This window comes from Phragmites australis, chromosome 2, assembly GCF_958298935.1.
Source record: "Phragmites australis chromosome 2, lpPhrAust1.1, whole genome shotgun sequence".
In the NCBI taxonomy this organism is placed as follows: Eukaryota; Viridiplantae; Streptophyta; class Magnoliopsida; order Poales; family Poaceae; genus Phragmites; species Phragmites australis.
The window spans coordinates 42,126,073-42,150,967 of record NC_084922.1 but is presented as its reverse complement, the minus strand read 5'-3'; the positions used below and the strand labels follow the sequence as shown (position 1 = coordinate 42,150,967).

The window sequence follows — 24,895 nt, the reverse complement described above, 5'->3', positions numbered from 1 at the left end:
GTATCTGTTTGAAAAATAGGTCTATAGTTACTATTTATTCAAACAGCAGCCTAAAATTACTAAATTTGAAAAATTAAAATAAAAAATTCGCTGTTATGTGGCGATCAGTCCGTTGTCGATGGACGGTCGAAAATTCGAAATACGTCCTCTGGTTTGCTAGCACAGTACAGCTGAGCTGTGGCTTGCACCCATCCACCCCATCGCAGCCGCCGATCACGGCACGGACGGCTTCTGATTCGCCTCCGCTTATCCTCTTCCTCGTCTTCCTCCAACCCCAGCCAAATCCCCCGCAAAACCCCAAGCTCGCGGTCGCCACCACCATGGCGCCACCCGCCATGGCCTTCCAAGCTCCCCACCTCGCGCCCCTCCCCACCTCGCGCCGCCGCGTCCGAGTCCGCATCCTCGCCGTCGCGGCCGACCACACCTCTCCGCCGCCACCGGCCTCCCCTCCTGAGCCGGCGAACAGTCCGAGCCGCCTCCTCCGGGAGCTCGCGCAGCGTAAGAAGGCTGTCTCCCCCAGGAAGAAGCACCCACCGCGACGCTTCATCCTCAAGCCGCCGCTCGACGACGAGCGCCTCACCCGGCGGTTCCTCAGCAGCCCGCAGCTGTCGATGAAGGCGCTCCCGCTCCTCTCCTCCTGCCTCCCCTCCGCGCCGCTCTCCGTCGCTGACAGGACCTGGATGGACGAGTACCTTCTCGAGGCCAAGCAGGCGCTCGGGTACCCGCTCGCGCCCTCGGAGACGCTCGGCGAAGGGGACGACTGCCCCGCGCGCCACTTCGACGTGCTGCTCTACCTCGCGTTCCAGCACCTGGACCCCTCCTGCGAGCGCACGCGGACGCGGCACGTTCGCAACGGTCACTCCAGGCTCTGGTTCCTGGGCCAGTACGTGCTAGAGCTCGCCTTCTGCGAGTTCTTCTTGCAGAGGTACCCCAGGGAGTCACCTGGGCCGATGAGGGAGCGGGTGTTCGCTCTTATTGGGAAGAAGGTGCTTCCCAAATGGATCAAGGCGGCCAGCCTGCACAATTTGGTGTTTCCTTACGATGATTTGGATAAGATGATACGCAAGGACCGGGAGCCGCCGTCCAAGTGAGTGTCATCTTCTTATCGATTTTCTGAAAGTGTGAATTCCTTTCTTATGCTGGAAATGTGCAATTAGAAGTGTAGAGATGGAACCTTGTTTCTGACGATAAATTAGGATAATTTGAGTAGTTAATGGTCGGTGTGTGCAAAATAAAGCAACCACATCTTGTCTGAATATTTGCATTGCAATTAACAGGACACAACAGGGTTAGGTTGTTAGATATCCTGATTGCTTTATCTCAACGGCTATATAGGGCTTGTTAACCTTGTTGGCACATTGGTAGTCAACTTGAAATATATTTGGTTAGCTTTAAGCATGATGATATTGGGGAAATGAAAAGGATCATATCTCTTTTCTTTGTGTCACTGTATGATTCAATGTTACATGTTGAATGTTCTGTAGCCTTTTTTTTGCCGATTTGTCTCCATGAGTGCCTAAATGTTATACTAATTCACTGTTACAATATTCCATCCCTTTATGTTGTATTGCTCTGTACCCCTTTTGATGTGCTAATCCGCTGTGGAACACTTAGTAGCATGAGAATATGGAGCACATAGCCATATCTTCACACCTTCATGCTGCTACCGTGTATTGTGGAGGACATTGTTTCTGAATTTCTTATTTCTTACAGCAATGTGTGTTGCTAGTTGGTGTACATATCTGGTAATCTTTCAGTAAAATGTCTATATGTGTCTTAGGGCTGTATTCTGGGCATTATTTGGAGCTATATATTTGTGCTTTGGAATGCCTGAAGTGTATCGAGTCCTTTTTGAGGCATTTGGGATGGACCCTGACGATGAGAGCTGTCAGCCAAAATTGCGGCGCCAATTAGAGGATGTTGATTATGTTTCAGTGGAGTTTGAAAAGAGGCAACTCACGTGGCAGGATGTTGCTGCCTACAGGGTAATGGCTCTTACTATTGTTTCCCATGTATCTTCACTCTTTGCTTCTTTCTTATCTTGTTACATCTCGTGCAGCCACCTCCAGATGCTCTTTTCGCTCATCCTAGGCTTTTCCGAGCTTGTGTGCCACCAGGCATGCATCGTTTCAGAGGAAATATTTGGGATTTTGACAATAGACCCAAGGTCATGGACACCCTAGGATATCCCTTGCCCATGAATGACAAAATTCCAGAAATCACAGAAGCAAGGAATATAGAGCTTGGACTTGGCCTTCAGGTAATTCGACATCCCCAGACCATTTTTTCTTCCCTTCTGTTATTCCTTTCAAAAGTTTGTTTGACTATCTGCAAAGCATGTTTTAGGTATATTACATGCTCAGCCTTTTGAAATTTTAAACCTGTAGCAAGTTTCATGAATCATAAATCAGAAAAGGAAATGAAATGCTGATAATTCTTGAATATTGAGTGGATGAAACTGCAGTTCTGTAGTGCTATTTAAGGCCTTAGGATCCAGAACCAACTCTTACGTGTAGAAAACTACACAGTTGAGAATATAAGACTTTTGAGTCAGCATGAAGTTCTAGTTGGTTGAGACTCGAGAATGTCTTTTTGGCTTCCTATGATATATGTACATGTAATGAGGGAATATAATTTGGAGTACATACTATGAAGGCCGTACAGTGAGTGTATTTGTGGCACTAAGCTGGTGGTTGACATTACCATATCTTATCTGAGATGTAGATGAATAAAGTGATAAATTATTTAAGATGTTTGTAAAAAATTGATATGGCTCCCGATGTAATACTATTAAAGTCAAGCCAAAAGCATTGGTGTAGGATTCTATTTGAACTTTCACTAGTTTTAAATTTCTGATGCACAAATAGTTTATTTTGATCACCACAAAGTACTGCAATATCCACCATAATCATCAAGCTGCGTCCAGTGTTCATCTCACGCCATACCATTTTTCAACTGTAAGTTTGTTTGGGTTTTTCAGTATTCCGTATTCCCTTCGTAACATAGAAAAGAGAAACATGCCTGGCCACTTCAATTAGTGTATTGTTTTCAAGAGAGAAATTAATGACCCTACTTTCCACAGCTCGGTTCACAAATAGGATCTGTAGTATGTAATTAGCAAAGCTGTGTCTAGATTTCGTTTGCTAGGGAAAACTATGTCAAGATGTCGACACTCTTGTTTCCATTAAATTTATAATATGAGAAGTGTGACCAGCGTGGTGCCTTGTTTCCCTGCAGCTGTGCTTTTTGCACCCGTCAAAACATAAGTTCGAGCATCCAAGATTTTGTTTTGAGCGGCTCGAATATGTTGGCCAGAAGATTCAGGTATGTTGTGCCTTCTTATGAAGTTTTCAGCCCATCGCCACTGTCCAACGGGCCAAGAGCCATGCTGAAGGTCTGAACTTCTTTGTGGTCAGGATCTAGTAATGGCAGAGAGGCTGCTCATGAAGCATCTCGATGCACCCGGCAGGTGGTTGGCGGAGAAGCATCGGAGGATGTTGATGAACAAGTATTGCGGACGATACCTGCGGGACAGGCACCTGCACCACGACATTATCTACGGGGAGTCGGTGCAAGATAGATTCGAACACAACCGGCGTCTAAGAAATCCTTCGACGACCGCCGTCCAGCAGGCGATACACGGGCTCGCGTACTGCGTCTATGGCAAACCTGACGTACGGCGCTTGATGTTCGAGGTGTTTGACTTTGAACAGGTCCAGCCCAAAGCTGTATGAGGATGTTCGCCGTCGGTGAGTGCTGAGTTGCTGACCAACGAGATCGCCGATTGCAGCGCTTGAAATGCTGCAGGCTGTGAACTAATCCAAGAGCAGATCGTGCTGCTCTGAAGCCTGAACCCTGAAGTCCGGACAGCATATTTGTCACTGGTTATCCGGCCTCTCCTGAACCCGTCGCCTCTTGTCCGTCGGAAATGGTAGATTAGAGATGTTGTAAGTCGTATGCTGCTGCCTTCTGAAGCTACAGTTTTGACAATTGGTTGTAAATTTATATTTGAGCAGAAATGTAAACAGCAGCAGCAAGAGAGAATCATTTCCCGTGTCAGAAACATGCCTTTTAGTTTGTCAAGAATCAGTGCAACGAAGAAAAGAAACATACGCTTTTTAGAAATAAAAAGAAACAAACGGCTTCATCCGTCCTATCAATGCATAATGGTATATCCAGATAGATTTGTGTGATTTATCCAGATAATTTTCTGTTGCAACTATGATTTTTTCGCTTGATTTTTTATTTGTGGTCTGCTCAATGGTCACGGAACAAATTGAAAAAAATAATATAAAACATGAGTTGTTCCTGCATCACATATTCTCCTTATTCTTCTCTCATTAAAAAAATCTTTAAAATTCAAATACTTTACTCACTTTTGCTATCCAATCTCGTTCTCCAATCTCCCCACTCATTACTAGCTATGAGATATATTTTACTAATAAAAATAAAAAAATTATGAGAAGAATTAACAATACATCAATATCTCCATACATTACGTTTACACTTAATGTTAACGTATTTAATATTTTTATTTTTTATTTTTATTATAACACACCGAGCTAGTTGGAAAAAAAAGTTGCCCATGGCGAAGAATCCACAAGGGCACAGGTGGGCCGCTAATGAGTCGGTTCGGACTGAACTCGCAGACCACACCCGGGCCGCGTTTTGTGCCGCGCGTCACACCCAAACCCAAACCCTGAACCCTAGCTCGGCCTCCACGGCTGATCCCCACTCCCCGCGTCGGCGTAGCTCCTCTCCTCCCAGATCCGAGAAAGCGAAGAGCAGGTCGAACAAATCCGCTCCTCCGCCGATCCCACGTTCTCCGTTGGAAGGAGGGCAGCGGAAGCAGGAGGAGGAGGAAGATGTCGTCGCTGCGGAACGCGATCCCGCGGCGCGCTCACAAGGAGCGTGCCCAGCCGTAAGTTCTCCGCTTCGCCCGCAGATGTTCCCCGTTCCCGTTCGAATTCGAGTGCCGCGGCGGCGCCGCTGGCCGTGCCGTCGTAGGAAATTTTGGACTCAGTTGGTGTCTGCGTGGGGTTTTGCAGGGAGGCGAGGAAGAAGTTTGGGCTTTTGGAGAAGCACAAGGACTATGTCGTTCGGGCGGAAGCTTACCACCGCAAGGAAGAAACAATCAGGGTATTGCTCCTGTTCTATGCTTGTGCCTTAGAAGTTTGGAAGTTGGCTGCGTTGTACCGAAATTAGGAAAGTTTTTTGCATGCTATTAGTTGTTTAAGTCTCTGCAACTATCTTAGCCTAAGGTCCCTGATGTAAGTTCATGATTGCATATATTGTAACCGTCATAATCTATGTTCCTTTATGTGCGTGGTTAATTACAGAAATTGAAGGAGAAGGCAGCGTTCAAGAACCCAGATGAGTTCTACTTTATGATGATCAAAAGTAAAACTGTTGGTGGAATTCATAAGCCTAAGTATGTGCAATGTAGTTCCTCTGATCCTCTAGTTCTGCAAGTTTGATGTATCCTGTGTTTGAACTTGTACGTACTTTTTGTCAGGCCTGAAGCAAATAAGTATACCGAAGAGGAACTTCTGCTGTTGAAAAATAAAGATATGGGATACATCCATCAGAGTATTCAAAGTGGAAAAAAGGTCTGCAATGATGTTCAGAGTATTCATAAATACTTATTTGTTTCATGTGTTTAAATGGTACATTCCATCTAATTTGAAGTGACCCCTTTGTAGAAAATTGAAAAGTTGAGTTCTGTGCTTCATGAGCTGGATAACAAGCGTCCAAACAAACATGTTTACTTTGCTGAAGATAGGTACAGCCATTGCATTCACAGTGCTTACGCTTTTTTCTGTTCAATTTGTGAGGTTACTGCAACATTGAGATTGCTTTATGTTCCATTTTCAGAGAAGAAGCTAAAGAAATACAATCCAGGATAGAACAAAGCAGCAAGTTACCTGGTTTAGACAACATCCCTTCCCGCATAAAGAGGTAAATACACACTTCTCTTTGGAATATGGTGCATCTGTGTTATTTCTGTGGCAATCATTTTCACTATTTAGTATTTTAGTTCATCGTTCACTTTATGTGCATTTAATTAGGAAACATATCAGCAGTCATGTTTTATATATGACATGAGATTATGTTTCCCCATCTCAAAGCATGATCTTGTGCAGTTTAGTGCATTGACTGCTACCTGATAAACTTATTTCCTCGTGCCTAATCCTCTCCAGGAAGACAGCTTCTTCATACAGGGAGTTAGAAGAGAGGAAACAGAGGCTTCAAAAGCTTGAGAAACTGTATGCAGACATGGCATTGCAAAAGGAATTGAAGGTATCATATCTCTGATGTTTTGAATATTTCTTTTGCCTGGGTGGCACTTTTCATTGTTTAGTTGAAACAACATTATGAAAAACACATTGCGCTTTTCTGGTTTGTTTCTGAAAGGAACTTGTTCAGTTGGTGATAAAACACAACTCTGTTAAACAATTAATTGGTATACTGTGTGCTATGTTGATCACTCGATTCTGACGGGGTAAAGAAACAATATGGCAGAATCTGGCCGAATGGGTTGCAGCTACGTTGCTAGTGGTAGGGTTGACTTTCTAGCATGTTTTGGGAAGGAGTTTGTTCAGTATCATATGGAAACTATGTCTCTAAGTCATTGGAAGCCTCAGGTTTCCATCCAAAAACTAGCTGTATTCTCTGTGTTAGATCAGTGGAAGCAATACCAAGGTAGAGAACCTCAGTTGGAAGTTGTCTACTTCCAGTTTAACCTGGTAATGACTGTGCACTGCAGTATGCACTTCTGCACTTTTTGGAACAAATTTTATGAAGCTGTCTCATTGAGTGTAAAAAGAAGTGAAATCTAGCCAAATCAGTGAACTCGTTCATATTTGAAAGCAACTTGCCTAAATTGGTCTAATTTGAAATCTGTAAACCTATTAAGAGTGTGTTTGCTACTATTTAGGATTTGACCTAAATTTTTGTGTTGTTTAGCTCTTCATTTGCTGACTTATTTAAAACTGGGGCAGAAACCTGGACGCAAGAGGAAACTCCGTGAAGATGAGATGGAGACTCCAACATCACAGCCTGTTTATAAGTGGCGAGCACAAAGGAAGCAGTGAGGTAGTAAATGCCCGCTTTTATTTCGTTTTCCTCTCTTTTTGAGCTATCAATTTTCTCGTAGTCATTCTTCAAACTTCAGATGATATGAATGGCCGACAAATGAAATGAAGTATTAGCTGTGGAAGTACTGGTACCGGCAAATGGATGCTGGCGCTTGAAGAGTTTTTCCTGAACCCTGAAGCACTTACCTGTAACAGCGGCCCTCCACGAGTACTGCAACTACTGTATCTCTGTTTGCTAAATTGTTGGGCAACCGGAATTAGGATAAGCTGTAAGAACAACTTTGATGTATATGACAAATCGGAACCTGTATGGTTCAATTCACTGGGTCATGTCTACATTTCTTGCTTTCTATGCGGCCAAATTTGACGAATCATAGACGGTTTGATGACTTACATGCCAAGATCAGCAAGCAAAGCCAGAGGCAATAGGATGGAAGCAACATACACAATGTCCTAAAATGATTGGCTTCAAAGCATTTTTATTGAGCCGCTGGAAGTTGAATTATCACGTATATAGTGCAAGTTGGTATAATCTCAGGTCGAATGACATGAAGATTTTACAGAATTTACACAACCAAAAAGAAAACATTGCATTGGATATTTGAATACTGTCATTCTTGAAGGTTCTCTATACATTTCCCCAGCAATTGGCAAGTTTAGATCTGCGTAAGCACTGAAGTCCAATTCTTCTAGAAAGGTTTCAGATCTGAAAGTTCACAGACCTTGAATGGGAACCACTACCAGTCACATTTTATTTTCTTTAAAATTTCCAACAAATTTCAACTTCTAACATCTACATAGCATCTAGAAATATGGAGTTCAAGGCCTTCGTATCCGACTTGCCCACTGATAACTGTTGTGTTATATGATACTGTTGTTCCCAAGTTTTCAGCATCAGCTTGCATTGGCAGAAACAATGAAAATAAAATGACAGTATAATCTAATTTAGCGTTTTGCGTTATGCATTGCAAATAGAATGGATTTTAGTGGGTTATCTTTCTAAGAAGCATGGCATTATCTTTCTGACGACCAATTGGTAGAGGAAAGACCCACAAAGAAATGCTTTTGATTTATCTAAAATAAACTCCAAAAATGGCAGGGACTTCTTTACATAGAAGCTTTTGATCATGTGATAATTAACTAGTTATAAGTACTTCAACTGTGCAAACACCATCTACAAAAATCTTATTTCATCTACGCAATACATTTTTTCTTGGAAAACAAACGTATAAGGATTGTAGTGGGTTGGAAGAAAACAAAAGAAAGACAGAATAGAATTAGGAACTGATTTATATGATTATCAAGTACCAAAAGGGAGAGCATGAATGAATGAGAGTCAACTATCCCAGTACTAGGTGATAGTAAAGCTTTAAGATATCGAAGCTCAGGTTCCATTTTCATAGCTTGAGAACCTTCCATCATCTGAAGATCATCAACCCCATTTTCTTTAGCACTCCTGAGGAGCAACACCAGCTTAGCAGTCTATGAGAATAATTCTATCGCGAGTCACTCTTCCACCTGACTGAAGTATTACTAGAACAAATAATCACTCGAGAGTTTGCACTTAGGGACGACACGATAATCGGATCATGCGCAAGTTAATTACTTAATGTAAGCTGTGTTCCTCACAATTCAAGCCCAAACTTCATCCAAGCATCAGGCCTAGAAATTTAGGATCCCCGCGCTGCACGTCTGGTAAATCAAGCCAAGCCGTGGCCTGTACTCTGTAGGCAGGCAGACAAGGGCGCACCTTGATGCTGCGAGGAGGGTAGTAGATACCGGCATGGATGACCTTGCTGTTGCGGGAGCTAGTGCCGGTGCCCAAGCTGGGGGGCGCCTCAACCGCCACCACCTCGCGCCCGGCCATCGCGAGCGCGCGCGCCACCGCGAGGCCGACGACTCCGGCGCCCACCACCAACGCGTCCGCCGCCTCCCGGGGGACCACGGAGGCGATCCCAGCGAGACCCCTCTGCCGGCCGGTCCCGGCTAGGCGCCGCAGGAGGAGCATGCCCGACTGCTCAGTGCTCACCCCTCACTCTCACGTTGGCTCTTCAAAGTCAGCAGCAGCATGCCTGGTCGTCGCTCTTCTTGAGGCCCCAGCACAGCAGCCACCTGCTGCCCGCGCCGGAGCGGCGCGGCCGGGCCGGGGCAGCAGCAGCTGTTGACGTTGCTCATTCTTCCGGCGACTCCTGGCTACCTGTCTATTTGATCGTTGATCCTATTATCATGAGGGTACCAATTTGTAGGAAACTTGTGGACATCGATCGGTAGCAGTGCTTCGTTCCAGGATCCAGATGTCGCGCTAGGGCTTCGTTCGTGTGAATGGAGCTGAACAGCTACCCCCAACCGGCAATGGGTTCAGGCGCATGCATCATGCTGTTCTCCGAGTATATGCAGATGCCAGTTGCTTTCTGGGTCCCTTCTTACCGTAAGCTGCAACTACCAGGAGAAACCACTGCACGAACATGACAAGAATATGCCGACTGTCAGGTCGCAACTGCTAGCCAACCTGGTCTACTTCGGCTCAGCAACACTGGGTACATCTGCTTACAGCTTGACTAGCGGCAGCATGTAAACAGTGACAGCTTGTTCAACACATGTTCGCATGAATGCTCTTATTTGCCCTTCCATTTTCTAGGAATAACTAGGTTGGTGCGTTAGGCCAACTCCAGCGGCTCTTGCATCTAACCGGTAAAACACTGTGAGCGTTGGATTTACCGATCTTAGGGCTGCATCGCCCCTCCAGCAGCAATCGTTTCTGGCGCTACAGTGAAAGGACGAGACACTGTAGCACAGGAGAACGGCAAATTTGTCGGTTAAATAGATCTCCCGTATTATTGTTCACAGTTGGAAATATGATAGCTACTGGAGATAAAAAATATAAAGAATATTATAATATTATTAAAGGATACTGTAATAGTATTATAGGGAATAAATTTTTAAATATCTACTAGATATGATCTTAGATTGGCATTGTTAGTGTAAGTACTGTCTGAGTGTAGTATACCAGTATTAATTTGATCCACCAACCTGATCTGTTTCGGCTCGGCAAGGAAGGTGAAATATTCAAAGAGATCTCAGACTGCACCAACTGATGTACTAACAATCATACAGGGTACAAGCATAGCTCACGTTTGCCAACTTTGGACTCTAAAGTCACGCCAACAACACCGGTTAGATGATGTTAACTCACAGTGAACAGCAGGTTCTCCAAACTACAATATCAATTTATTCAAGAATTGCTGCTGCTACCATAAATCACTAGCAAGCAAACGTTTTCACAAATCAAAAATCAAATTTGAACAGAAATTCAGTGGGTGAACTGACCAACTTTTGTATACTATTCAAGTCTAAAACCAACTGTAACTAGCTTGTTCATGCCAAGATATCAATCACTAGACAAATTTCCAGTCTATCGATAACAAGAGCATCCTTGCATCGATGTGCCACAACTAACAAGGCTAGAATAGTTCGCTAGGAAGGAAGAATTAATACATACTACGAGTTTGGTTAATGTAACACAAGGAAGCAATAACTTCGTAGAGAAAATGACGATATCATTTCAGCCATAATAAGCAGTTTCATGTTTACTTTCGCAGACAGAAAGCATTGCTAAACCTAAAACATACAACTTTCTTGCTGACAGCAAGGCACAAATAAGAGCTATGCAGGGAGGATTACAGGGTGGCAGGACCAGACCTAACAGAATCTATATCACTCGATTTTCAGGAACCTTGTACGCCCGTTACTTTCTAGCCATTCTTTTCTCCATGTTGCCCTCTAGCAGTTGGTGTCGTATACAGCCAGGCCTTGTAGTTCTGGACCTTCCAAGCGTGGATTCTTCTCAAAGCTGCAGGAAAAACATAATGCACATGGGTTATTTTTTTTACGAAAGCACATAGGTTAATTTCTTGGAAGTTACCCAAAATAAGCTCTCAATACAAGTAAAATATGAGAACTGCAAAAACAAAACACGCATGCCAGATACTACAGTGTTAGGACAGTACTTAACATAATTTCTAGTTAGAGAAGAGCTCTACCGTTCATATGACTAGGAAAAAGACATTAACTTGTTGACAGCATTACATCCACTTGTCCTTCCACCCAAAGAAAATGTAGAAAATACGACAAGATGTCCTAATAACAATGCAGCCACAAGGGACATGAAACAAGTGCTTAGAACTTGGATTGATCAACAAAGTTTCTAAAATACAAGAAAGCCGCTAGGTGGAGTGTAGCTGTGTAGGACTCATCCAATTAAACAAGACATAGACTAACATTCTTGTAATCGTGCAACTGGACTGGCAGATTGATAAGATAATATTCCAAGCACATCGTTTTGAATCAACAATGGACGTAATTCACTTCATTATTAAGGAAGTAGTCATCCAAAAGTAATGGAACAAGTAAGTATTCACCAGAAATTTACAAGGACCTCTAAGTTCGAAAGAATTAGTAAGCGAAAAAATTTCCAGGCATGTTTGCAACAACACGACATGAAGCGTGATCGTCAACTTTTTATTGAGGATTAATCACATACATATGAATGAGTGTAAAATACAAAAGGAAATGCAGTGTAATGATGAACTGACAGGAGCGGACAATAAACATAGCTTATGGCTGAACTTAGAGTCCTCTTAGTGGCAGAGGCAGCCCAAATCTTTCAAGGTGCAATTTATATTTACCAAGTTGGTCATGAAGAAACAAAAACAGGCAGTCAAACTTACTTGCTCAGAGGAATGTGCTCAAATGGTCCAGATGTGGGAATTGTTCCGCACAGATCATTACTTGAAACATCACTGATAAGATAAAGCGGATAAATTGACACATGAAAGATTCATACAGAGCGAACAGCCGAACAGAACATTAAATATTGGAAGTTGATTTGTACTTACACAACTTTGAGACTAGATATTACAGCAAGTTCCCTTGGAATCGGCCCAGTCAAACGATTGCCATTGAGCCGCCTAAGAAGCACAACCATGTGTTACCAAGGTATAATAACGTGGAAATAGTAACAAATCTTACTAGACTAATCACCATGAAGGTCAAACCATCAAAGCCATAGTTACAAGGCAACACATATACAACTATCTCTAAATATGACAAGCACAGACCCTGCCCTACTGCCTAACACAATTTTCAACAACACATATGCACCTTCAGCAGAACCAGTACCAAATCCATGTTTTATTGCTAATATGTGGCAGCTGTTTCACAATATGTAAAGAGCATTTGAAGAAATAAACTTACAAGAATACCAGGGACTTCAACTTTCCAAGGGTGGGAGGTATAGTCCCTGAAATGTTGTTCTTGTACAAGTCCAAGCTTATTAGATTCTTCAGGTTACCAAGCTCAGACGGGATTGTTCCTTGAATATTATTTTTGTAAAGTTCCCTGTTTCAATGCTAATTATCAATAATATTGTGATGCATTGGCATGAACGTTTGATAAGCATATATAAAACTAAATGAGAACTTCAAACATATCATGCCCATATCATAAACTCTAAATGAATAGAACATGGACAAATTTGCAGGAGAGTACAGAATTAGAGCTCTACCTACCTTTTAAAATTAGGAAATTAGACATTAAAAACATAAATCATGAACAGGTTTCAGGAGGGTACTAGACTAATAGGGCAGTATGGTAAATTGGATCCTATCTACCTGATCAACCTAGGAAGATAAGCATGATATTATAGAACGGAAGGGATGATTTAGCTTCCTACAAGTATTAAGTCTGTTGCTCATCAGAATGAGTAAGCCATGTCCTTGCAAGTTCATTTCTACCAGCTAGATAGAAATACTACGGAAAAAATATGGTTCAGAAATCAATTAGCTTTAATAGTGCAGGTTAGGGTAACTACAGTACAATGCAACAAATGACATCCAAACGGACAAAAATGTCAAATTCAAAAATGACTACAGAGTTACAAAATAATTTTGCATAAAAAGGGCCTCTCTGGGTTCAAAGGCCCTAGTAACTCTAGCAAAGCTCATACAAACTGCATCCATGCAAGCATCTATTATATAGGCCCTGTTTGGCACAACTTCTCAGCAGCTTCTGCTTCTAAGAAGTCATAAACTGTGCCAAACAGACTGACCCCCTGTTTGGATAGGTTTTTTTCAGCTTTTCCTTGAAAAAAGCCAGAAACTATCCAAACGGCTGACTTCTGGTCCCGGCTTATGGTGACTTTTGACTGGCTGAGGAAGCGGTTGTGACTAAAATGAACTAAAAGTTGATAAACTGGTTCTGGCTGGCTTTTCTAGCTTTTGGGTGTGCTGAGAAGCTAAAAATTTATTATAAAAACCAACAACTAAAATTCAACAGCCACAATCATTTCCTCAGCTAGCCAGAAGCTCTGAAGCCACAACATAACCAAACGGGCCCTGAGATTATGCTGGCTTTTGAAAAGCTAATAAGCTAGCTTCTGATGAAATGAATTAAAAGCTGATAAACTGGATGAGAGTGACTTCTCTGAAAAACTGTGTGCTAAGAGCCTAAAAATTAAGGCTATAAGCTAATAGCTTTTCTCAGAAGCCATAAGTAGCTTTTCAGAAAAAACAGCTTTTCAGCAAAAGCCCATAGGTTTCAGTTGTGCCAAACAGGGCCATAGTCGGTAACTCGATATAGTCCATATGTAGAGAACTACCCATAATTTGATGGCTACATGTGTCGGACGATAGTAGTTTAATTACCAAGTCCTATTGTTGGTGCTTGCAAATTGCAAAATATATGGATTCACAAGCCAGTATAAGGGCATAATGATATTTACAAATGGCACAGAACTATGTGCCAAAAGTAGTTGAACAAGGGCCATTTTTAGGGGCATGATGGTATTTACAAATGACACAGAACTATGTGCCAGAAGAAGTTGAACAAAAATAGTGAAAGTAAGTTCCAATATCCAATTGAGAACAAGTAGCAACCAAACCACATGGATAAGAAGAGCTTACAGATATTGCAGATGCTCCAGTTTCTCAAGTTCAGGCACCAGATGACCAGATAAGTTCAAATTACCAAGATCTCTGTTAGAAGAGATATTCCAAGCAAACAATCAGACAAAGGTATTGCTCTGAAATTTGAAACACAAATGCAATACAGGAACGGCATCCCAAGGTTTTCTACAAAAATGTTAGTGTATGTCTCAGATTTTCATATACGCTGCAACAAAATATGGAACTCCAACTAGTGTGTTATCTACGTCTGAAATCTTATAATAGATAATGAAAACAATGGAATTTTATGGTGAATTGAAATGGTAGCAATCATTCGATGCTATTGGCCTGTGTGTCTTTTCTGAACAAATTTACCTAGTGTTTATAGTCTACACTTCCAGCACAGTAGCTAATATTTTTCCACCTTTGGACCTTACCAGTCTCTTCAATCTAAAAGGTTCCAACTTCCTTGTTTGCCATATCGTTAATAATATAAATATTCTACCACAATCCCCTAACCAACTGATAAAACTTCGAAAGGCACAGTAACTTCACAGGCTAAACTTTTCTGATCAGTTCACAATAATCTGAATCACACACTCCTAAATCAGCTTCACTAACTTGAGTTGAAAACTATTCGTTAAATCTAGCTCCTATTTAATTACCCAAGTCTCTTGGCAGTCCACTTCGCCACCAATAATCTAAATCACAAAACTTCACAAACTCACTCATAATATCAACACCGATTCTCTCATCAAATCAACTCCTAACTCAGAGATTCAAGCCACAGTATCCCAGTCCCCAACTTAAAAGGTTGCATCTAGCACTAGTCCCCCCTCTCACCAACATATTAAAGAGAGGAATCGACACAACTGCAACGGGAATCGCTAGCTCCTCCAAATACACAAGCTCAGCAACCCAACTTCCCATCCACAACTACAGGCCACGGCCCCAGCTGAAACTGGAAGCCGCGGGGGGAAGTCAAGAGAGACGGACGGAGCGCGGAGGAGTTGGAGGAGGCGACGGCTCACAGGCGGGTGACGCGGTTGTCGCGGTCGCAGGTAACGTGGAACCAGGTGCAGGGGTTGACAAGCGTGGGGTCCCAGCTCTGCAGCACGCCGCCGGGGTCCTCGAGGCTGCGGCGCAGCGCCGAGAGCGCGTCGCCCTCGGAGTTGGCCCCCGCCAGCGCGAGGACGAGCGCCAGCGCCAGGGCTCCCGCCGCCTTCGCAGCCGCCGCCATGCTGGAAGCCAGATCGTTGGGCGGCTGGATCTGGGACGCTGAGGGAGCGAGCGAGAGCAGCGGAGGCGGAAGAAGGGCAACGGAAGCGCGAGTGGTTGGCCCGGTCGCTGGTGCGGCTGAGCTGCTGGTAGTCGGACTAGTCCACTTTTGTATGGTTTTCCCGTGTTGTGTCGCCTGGGCGAGCGAGCGAGAGAGAGAGAGTGGGGTTGGGGTAGTGGAGGGGCCGGGCCAACTTGGTGGTGGTGGTGGGTTGGGTGACTTGAATCGAATGGAAAGCGAGAGGGGTGTGGTTGACCTGAATATTGTACCAAGTCTTTGATTCTTTTCTTTACTCCCTCTCTCTCTAGAAGTGTAGAGGTTGAAAAATTGCAGAGAGAGAGAGAGAGTCATTGGTTAAGTGAGAGATACTCCTACCTCTAAGTTATATTATCTTCTCTGATTTTATGCATTGCAAGATTCCCATTAGCACGAGGTTGGGAAATTTGCAAGGAGAAGGGCAGCGAGAGATAGAGAGAGGGGGGCACAAACAAATAAGATTATGTGGCAACTAGGCGCAAGCGCTAATGTTAGAAGGCTCGGGAGCCTCTACTTTCCTTACTTTCACTTAATATTATTAGTGTTGTTGTTTAGCCTAACTTTCTGAAGCAAACTAAACCCCATTTTTACCGTCAAGACTCGGAGCCGCACTTAGCATGAAAAGAGCATATTGCTTGACCTACTCTTTTTTTATACAAATACACACACGCACATCATCTAAACTTGTGCACACCCTAAATTTCTTAAAACTCGCACTCAAAGCGGATGGGGCGCTGCCCCTCATGCCCCGCTAGGACTCGAACTTGGGTTTCAACGGTACGAATAGAAGCCAACGACCACCCGGGTTACGAGTCCGCATTGTTCGACCTAACTTAGGAACCTAGAAAAGACATCCAATTGAAACTTCCAAAACACCAACGCACGTATTGCCCCACATTACCAGTAATCCTAAACCTCTAGATGCTCCAGACCTCCTAGCTCAATCTTGGGTCTAGGCCCGTTTTCGATTCATATTTGTTTCGGCACGGGTGAGGGTGTAAGACGTACCACCAGCTCACACAAACCAACCCGACAACGTGTTGGGAAATGTCACCGTAGGTTAGGCGCGTGACCTGCCGGGGGAGAGAAGTAAGCGTGGCGTGGTGGTGGTCTGGTGAGGCGTGGCAACCACCGGCGTAGGCACGCGCACGGTGCTCATGTGCCCACGCGAGGCCAGCACGATGAAGCGCGCCGCGGATAGGTTGCGACGCAAAGGCAAAACTCGGGCAGAGGCGGACCGACCAATAAGACAAGCAAGGGCGGCTTGCCCACTGCACAATGCTGCTTGCTGCGCCCGCTCCGTGTGTCAACCATCGAGAGTTTGGGGAAGAATTATGTATTTTTTTTAAATAAAAAAATTACAAATATATATGTCCAAATATTACATATCTAAACTCACGTCGTCTGTTAGAAAAACCCAGGCTATATGAAAAAAATCAAAACACTATCAAACTAATCTAAAAAATTCTATGACACAAAAATACTATCATCTAGCTCTCCAAAAAATTCAACTCAAATAATTACTTATGCAATGAGAAAAAAAGACAAATTTTAGAAATCACAATATCATAACCGCTAGGAAAAAAACAAAAGGGCTGTCAACATTGAAGGGGCCAGGGAATTTGCAAGGAGGAAGAGAATAAGCAAGTATGTCTTTGTGAATAGTTATCAAAAGGAAAAAGTCTATTTTTCGTCCATCAACTATCGTTGTGGTTTAATTTCCATCCTTCAACTATAATATTAGAAATCTTTCATCTCCTAATATTTAAAATCATTTGGAACTTGTCTTTTGACCTATTTCAGAGTGGTTTTGCATACGTGGTGATGTTGACTTGCATCCCGCATGATCTGATCATGCTGACTTAGACTCTCTCACATTAGAGCCCACCTGTCAACCTCGTCTTCTTCTCCCCCGCTGCCTCTCGGGTCTGCACCCCGGCCAAGACTGGCCGCTTGCCTCTATCACAGAAGAAGAGGGCCAGAGCCACTATTGCGTCGAGGTCCTAGCCGTCGAGTCAGTCACGCTGTCTTGGTGGTCGGAGCCCACTAGGGAGGCGGCGATGGCTACCTAAACGGTTTAGTCCAACCACTTGTGTCGTATGTACGAGCATGAAGGCATGGTCGTGTCACCACTGCCGTGGTCTGGTAGCGTTAGGCGCCGGCCGATGTGACCCCTCACTGTGGTACTGCTGCTATCGCCGTTGGAGCCGTCTCTGCTGCCGCCTGCTAGAGCAAAGGGCCAGAGGCCCTTGCTATCCTGCTTATACTAGTGGAGAAAGATGGAGGGGGGAGGTATAAGACCGATTGCTGCTTGGGTCTATGCCCCGGTCAAGATAACTGCCTGCCTACATCGCCGATGAAGAGGGCCAGAGCGACAGAGACCCTACTGCACCGAGGCCCTGCACGCTCCGCCCTGCTGGTCGGAGCCCTTGTCGACTGGCCGTCGTTGCCTTGCTAGCACCCACTCTTGCCCCCGTCACCACCTATAGATAGGAAGAGATGGAAGAGGTGGGCAGAGCCTTACTGCTACTGTCGCCTATGGAGCTACCTGTTCGCTAGTAGATACAATTTGCCATGTTCGCATCATTTGTCCTACCATTGTCATCAACATCGTCGGTCAGCTCTTCATACTCTCTCTCTCTCTCTCTCTCTCTCTCTCTCTCTCTCTCTCTCTCTCTCTCTCTCTCTCTCTCAGCTCGGCCGTGTCGTCATAGTTGGTGCTCCGATCATGCCGTGGTGCTATCTTTTCTTGCTCTGTGTTGGGCCCGGCCTTCGTACCGTTACGCCATGGAGGTTGTAGCTGTACCGACCATTGTGTTGTGATTCCATGTCTGGCCACAGTCGTCATAGAGGTAACCATATCCGCCTCCCTGGTGGCCTTTGACTAGCAGGACAAAACGGCCAATTCAATAGTTAGGGCCTCGAAGCAGTAGGGGCTCTGACCCTTTTCTTCGATGATGGAGGCGGGCAGCCAGTCTTGGCTAGGGCGCAGACCCAAGCAGCGGCGGGGGAGAAGAATAAGAGGCTGGCAGGTGAGCCCTAATGTGAGAAAGGCTAAGTCCTTTTGGTCATACCACGCGAGATATAAGTCAGCACTCAGCAGTGCCACATCTGCACAACTGTTCTAAAATAGATCGAGAGATGAGTTTTGGACGGTTTTAAGGATGAAAGATTTCTGGTATTAGAGTTAAAAGATGAAAATTAAACCATAGCGATGGTTGAGAGAAAAGATATAAACTTCATCCTTATCAAAACGCAACACATTTACCCACGATCACTAGTGAGGAACGTCTCATCAACTATAGCCCATGGGGATAAACTGTAAACCATTATTGCAGTGGGAAATGTGGTTGGTTCCCACGCCCACAACCCAATCTCTCTGTCGAGCATGTGCAATGGTGCAGAGGACTATAATCTATAGTATGGTTCAAGATCATCTATATACATATTATAGACAAGTCGTTATTGAGTGCTGGGTAGAAAATTGATACCACATATAACAAACAACATGCATACAATAAAGAAATGTTATCTGTATGAGCGTTTCTCTCATGCCATATACTATCTATTGATTAATAAATGATATTATTCTCTCTCTTGTTTCTATTTTCATTTACATCATGAAACATTTTGGTTTCCGTCTCTTATAGAGAGCATCACACCTGTAAGGATCGGTGGTATCATAAGAAAAGGATTGATTATAATTACTTAAAATTATGGCTCAATTTTAATAAGATAAACTTAATTAGTTTTTATCTAAATGTGCTCAAGTTTTATCTAATGTTTCTACTCTATCGTAACAAATTTTTGCACACTAAGAACCAATCCTACAAACTACACATGGTAATTTTAAGAAAAGTAAATATAGAATAGTAAATGCAAAATGTAAAGGGTAGAGAGAATGTAAATTCAATACGATGACTTTTTCCTATTGTAGCGGTAAGTTGTCGCTTATCCCTAGTCCACGTTGCAGCCACTTGCAAGAGCCAATCTTCCCGATTGGCTAACTCCACGAATATCTGTTAGAGTTCTCCCACACACCGATGGGTCTCCTATTAGGCCTCTCTCGGACACTCAATGTCGTCTCCTCTACGGTAATGCTTTGTCACTCTGGCACAGTGTACTCCAATTGCTCACAAAACTTGCGACCACTCCACAACCTCCTCGAAGTGTCTCGCAAAATACAAACATCACCAAGCCGTTTAGGTATGGGCAAGCACCAAGAGTAACAAGTGTGGATCACTCACTGACCTCACTCTAGGTTCATCACCTAACTAGATGCACCATAAGTATAAACTAGTACTAATCAAATAATTATATTCATTGATCTTCACTATCATCATTTTTGTGGCAAGAGCTCTCATTTATCTGAGCAACACTAGCTCCAGCACACTTAAATAGCTAAGTGAGGGGTCTATTTATAACACCAACTCTCAAAACAACATGTTGTCTCTCGGGCCCAGAAAACTGTGAATACTGGATGATCCAGTGAGCATATTTTTCTTAGCATCAAAACATCTGGTAAGTGGAATAGAAACTAGCCTTTGGAACCCACTATCACATCATCGGATCATCCGATGGCCTTCAATCTTCATTACTGAAACATCCAGTGAGTGTATCTCGCCAATTACAAGCCAAGCAACCTCTCTGCATAAACCTTTCGATGAATCCTCCGGTGTGCTCATCGAAACATTCGATGAGTGTATTGTTCATCTTTTGGTGAGAACAAGGAATCATCCGATGAGTGTTGACGCCTAGTCTTCTTCACTCTATCTCTCTCTAGAAACTTGTTTCAGTGCACATCATAACTTCCAATGAACCTTCCAGTGTTTACATCGGATCATCTAGTGAGTGTTGCGACAGAGGCTTTGTCTCAACACTATAAAGACTAGCTAAGCTTAGTATGTATCACTAGTAGATAACTAACCTGAAGACACTAGATCAATCTACTGAATTCAAATATCTCTTTGTTGTATGGCTAAAAAACAAAACTATCTACATAAGTGATACTCTCAACATCATTGATATTTGTCTAAATAATAGGTAATTATTTCTTTATAAAGCTCTTATTTAGCCGTTACTAAACCTTTGCACATTAACAAATCATATTAGTCTCATTTACTATATTAAAATTATTCATCAAAACATATTGAGGTCCTATTTATTTTCTGCTTCTGCTGTTGCCAAAAGCCAGAAGCTAGAAGTCAGAACAAGCCGGGTTCTGGAGAAGTGACTTCTGGAAAAGCAAAAAGTTTACTTCTGAGAAAAATAAATTAAAGCTGAGAAGCTCGCTAAGAGACGTTTTTTTAGAAGCTATGTGCTGAGAGACTAAAAATTTAATGCAGAAACTAACCATATGTTTAAAAAATATTTTTTCAGACAAGCTAAAACACACATTTTAAAAAAACTTAAAAGCAGAAATTCAAAGGAACATAACAAGCATACTGACTATGTACTAGATCATTGATCCCGTCCAACAACCTTCTACACGTTCACACCGCAACCTGAAATCCATAGGATCGGATACTGATTGTGACGCCGACTCAACTAACCGGGCAGAAACCCATAGCCGCGTAGGCCACAGCCGACATCGTGAAACGTTGCCGTACGTGAGGCGCGTGACGTGACGCGGGCGCTGTTGCCTGTCGGTCGGGATGCCTGGGGCAATGGACACCGTCGTGATGCGATCCGACATGATGCGCCGTGCGCAGTGGCACGCGCGGCGGCGGCGGCGAGAGAACCAAACGTGGCGGGCTGGTGGCTGGCTTGGCCGGTGAGGCGCGTTGTCTCGGTGTGACCCCTCTCGCCGACACGAGGAAAAGCGCGCACGGGCGGACCCGTCCAACACTCGCAGTGACGGCTCGGTGCGGCGAAGGCAGAACCGCTCGCAGCTGCCTCGCGCTCACGTGAAATTTATGGGAACATATCGGGCCGAGAAGGCATTACGGGGCGGAGTAGTGCGAGGATTGCTGCGCCGGTACAGGTAAGCATATGACTACCACGTTTTGTTCAGGCTGTATCGAGGAGTACATGCGCGCACTAACGGAATGGGCATGCATGCGCACTAATTACGAATATTAATTAATTAAAATGCATCCCCACTTCACTCATGGAGCTATCCAGCCCGCTTAGACAACAGTTACAAACTATTAGTGATGTTTTGGATAGGATCTCACATATAAGTATTGGTTAATTATAGTATTTATTCTCTATTTTATTTACATTAAATAAGTCGCGTGGCACCTCTAATCAGTACTCTTTATCAGACCGTGTGGTTACAGCTGCCATTCCTGAAGCTTCAGGTGTTGGGTTCGACTCCTGTCATCCCACTTTTTGCATACATGCTGGTTTATTTATATTTATTTCTTCGCGCAAGCGGTGGCATGTAGAGCATTGCTTTTTTTTTACTTTTTTTATTCGTGCGAGCGTTGTGGTCGGGCTGCATGCCCGTTTTTTCGCTAGCGCGCTGGTAACAAATATTTTAGCTGGTGCTGGACATTTTGCCATTGGTGACAAAAAATTTAGCTCTTCCTGCTACGCTGGTTAGCCACTCTGTTGCCATTGAAACTTCATGCCTACTCCCTCTATTTAAACCTCGGTTAGCTAGCACTTAATGCAAACAAACCCAATCAATTAAACACATCAAGATGGAGCCGCCGATAGATCATAGTATTGGTAAGTGTACTATACTTCTTGTTCTTAGTCGTACAATCATATTCTTGGCAATGTTTATTTGTGCAACCACGAATTTTACAGTATCTTGTTTGATTAATGCTTGTTCATTTTCTTTTTTTTCGTGCAACCATATTTTTGGCTCATGACAATATCAATGCTTTTTTAGTGGTTTTGATTTGAACTTGAAAGCACCCCAAGTTAGATTTGATTTGAACTTTGAAGCACCCTATGTTGGATTTGACTTGAACTTGGAACCTGTAGAAGATAACAATATTGTTCAAGGTGGGATCAAAATGCACATGTAACCACCCATGCTAGCTGCTGCTAATGATAATATTGTCTAAGGTATAAGATGACATGAATCTTGTTTTTGTATTCTGTTGTGCCTTCTTGCCACTACTAATAGTTTTGTACTATTTTTTAGGTAGGAAAGATACTCCAAATAAATTAAGAAGATAAATATATCAAACTAAAGAGTATGTTACCAAAGAAGTTGACGAACTATTCGGAGTCCATCGTCGCATTGTTCAGCATGTATAGCAGCAAGGTAAAAGCTCACATGATTAAGGCGTTCCGGTTGATGTTTCTAGTAGAAAGCGTGGCAGAGCTGGTCGTAAGCGAATTCCATTGGATTTAGAACCATTACATGATGTTACTCTTAAGCATAGAACAACACTAGAAGATGTACATGTTATGTTAGGTATTAGTAAATTCAGTTATTGAGATATATACGAGAAGTTCAGCTTAAGCGTCACTCAAACAGTATAAAGGCACACTTAACATATGCAGACAAGAAGGCTAGGCTATAATGGTGTGTGGATATGCTTGAATCTAAAAGTATGCATGATAATCCAAGGTTTAAGGGGTTGTTTGATGTTATTTTTATTGATAAAAAATGATTCTACCTCACTAGACAATTAGAGAGGTATTACATACTTTCAGATGAGGATGAGCCCTTTAAGTATATGCAAAAGTAAGAAAAACATCCCTTACATGCACTCACAGTTTAAAGACGCGCCTTGAGAGCTCGCGTTGCAGCGCCACTGAAGACAATGCACTAACTTAATGCGATTTGCATGCATGTAGGGATAAAATAGTCCAAAGTGACCATACAGAGACCAAAACGCCAAGAATTCCCATCCAAAGGGTCCAAGGGAGATTAGCCTCCACCGTCACGACTAGCGAGGTTGGATGTGCGGCTGAGCAGCTCGCTGCGATGCGGAGCAGATCCGGTGGGCTGCCGTACTCACCGTGGTGGAAGTATGCGCGGTCGAGCTCCCTCCAACGGCAAAGCAAATCTGAGCATGGCGTGTGATGGCATCAGAATGGCAAGTGGCAAGGAGAAGGAAAACCACGGCTGCCATAAACCCACAATTAAAAACTTCTTGGAGGGAGCGAGAAGTATTAACTCCTATTGAAAATATAACAAAATAATTAGGAATATAAAGACTGATTTAGGTCCCTTTAGATCGAAGGAAATTCATAGGAATTATGGAGGATTCAAATCCTTAAGAACTTTTCCTATATGTGCTGTTTGGAATATAAAAATGGATATGTTAAATTCCTATGTAATATATTCCTATGCTCTCGATTCCATACGAATTTTAACATGAGCTCAAACCTCATGTTTTGAGAAGTACAATACAATCTCTCTTTTCTCTCTCTACTCTCTCTTCTTTCCTCCAAAATCCTTGTATAGTTTTTCTGGGAACTATCCAAATATATCACCTCTAACATTCCTAGGTTTTGAAATCCTGTAGGATTAGAAAGTATGAGGCATTTCATTCCTGTGTTTTTTTCTATTCCTATATTTTTTCAATCCTGCGTTCTAAAGGAGCCGAGTTGTGATATTAAAACCCATCAGTTTTTAATTGGGGCTATTTAAGAAGAGAATATCTAGAAATCCAAAAACAATATCTATTTAGGAATAAAACCAAAAACCTAAAATGACATTAAAAAAGAATAGATGTAGTATTTGCTAGTAAACGGTTAAGTAAATCACCCCAACAATATAAAGAAGGCATGTGTGTTTTTCTAAAGGTGCGGTCCTAAGATCAACGCATGTTCCATCGCTGGGGTTTAGCACACCCGTTTGCAGCTCAATATGCTCGTAAATAATCAAGTACAGTATCTTTAGTCATATATTGCTAGTTCAAGAAAATTTTGACATATTTAAATAGTTGATTCTCTTCTTTGTCTAAAATGTAAATGTATGGGAGAGAGAAAGAGAGACTTTTACATATGCGTATTTCGTGCATTTTTCATGTGAAAAATCGCATGATTTATAAATATAGCAGTCAATCGTGTAATATTTTTTATTCTATTTTAATATGATTAATTAGGTGTTTGAATCATACAGTACTATATTGCAATAATTATTCGGGTTAATGACATTTTAATAAGATTGAAACTGCTAATTTTAGCCTGCCATAAACTGCGTCAATTACCATTTCTTTTATATGGTGTTACTGTTGCATGTCATGACTATTTGGGAACTATGAGATGTTCTGGTTAGGTGCATCCTCAACTTCGACTACTTACTCAACATTCTCGATCATTACTACTTTATCCGAGGAGTTGTTTCACAACATTAACTTAGATCACCCTCACGAAAACTCTTTTTTATCAACCTAACAAGTTATGCGCGTAACTTTTTTAAGAAATATGTTTTTTTATCTAAAGTACATAACAGGCGTTTAGTTCTAGTTTTTGCATCTAGATTTTCATAGGTAGTTTTACTCTTAATAAAATCTAGACTTAATATTTTGTCACAATTTTCCAACAGCAACTTTCCAATAACTCGCTGTAAACCCATCAGCATGCATGAACCCCATTCTACGTATGGAGAAGAGAGCCACAACGAAGAA

At 42.8% G+C, this 24,895-nt stretch overlaps 3 protein-coding genes across 5 annotated transcripts; 2 read left to right on the top strand and 1 right to left on the bottom strand.

Annotated features, from left to right (window-relative positions):
- Positions 1-69: 69 nt before the first annotated feature.
- On the top strand, positions 70-4,047 carry LOC133908964 (ribonuclease III domain-containing protein RNC1, chloroplastic-like). Its single transcript, XM_062351205.1, has 5 exons — positions 70-1,087; positions 1,781-1,985; positions 2,060-2,260; positions 3,238-3,324; positions 3,417-4,047. The coding sequence occupies exons 1-5, from the start codon at positions 96-98 to the stop codon at positions 3,732-3,734; spliced, it is 1,803 nt and encodes a 600-aa protein (XP_062207189.1). The 5' UTR covers positions 70-95; the 3' UTR covers positions 3,735-4,047.
- Positions 4,048-4,686: 639 nt separating this feature from the next.
- On the top strand, positions 4,687-7,435 carry LOC133908966 (probable U3 small nucleolar RNA-associated protein 11). 3 transcript variants are annotated; one of them, XM_062351209.1, is made up of 9 exons: positions 4,688-4,921; positions 5,049-5,139; positions 5,340-5,431; positions 5,516-5,609; positions 5,703-5,782; positions 5,875-5,958; positions 6,201-6,300; positions 7,002-7,090; positions 7,175-7,435. In XM_062351209.1, the coding sequence occupies exons 1-9, from the start codon at positions 4,866-4,868 to the stop codon at positions 7,176-7,178; spliced, it is 690 nt and encodes a 229-aa protein (XP_062207193.1). In that variant the 5' UTR covers positions 4,688-4,865; the 3' UTR covers positions 7,179-7,435. The 3 variants fall into 3 exon arrangements, with proteins under 3 accessions (XP_062207194.1, XP_062207193.1, XP_062207192.1); XM_062351208.1 differs by having other exon boundaries at positions 4,689-4,921; positions 7,002-7,095; XM_062351210.1 differs by lacking the exon at positions 7,175-7,435 and having other exon boundaries at positions 4,687-4,921; positions 6,967-7,095.
- Positions 7,436-10,633: 3,198 nt separating this feature from the next.
- Positions 10,634-15,463, bottom strand: LOC133908963 (leucine-rich repeat protein 1-like). The gene is made up of 6 exons (XM_062351204.1): positions 15,070-15,463; positions 14,057-14,128; positions 12,351-12,494; positions 11,993-12,064; positions 11,825-11,896; positions 10,634-10,947 (listed from the first exon to the last, which is right to left on the bottom strand). The coding sequence occupies exons 1-6, from the start codon at positions 15,276-15,278 to the stop codon at positions 10,878-10,880; spliced, it is 639 nt and encodes a 212-aa protein (XP_062207188.1). The 5' UTR covers positions 15,279-15,463; the 3' UTR covers positions 10,634-10,877.
- Positions 15,464-24,895: the final 9,432 nt, after the last annotated feature.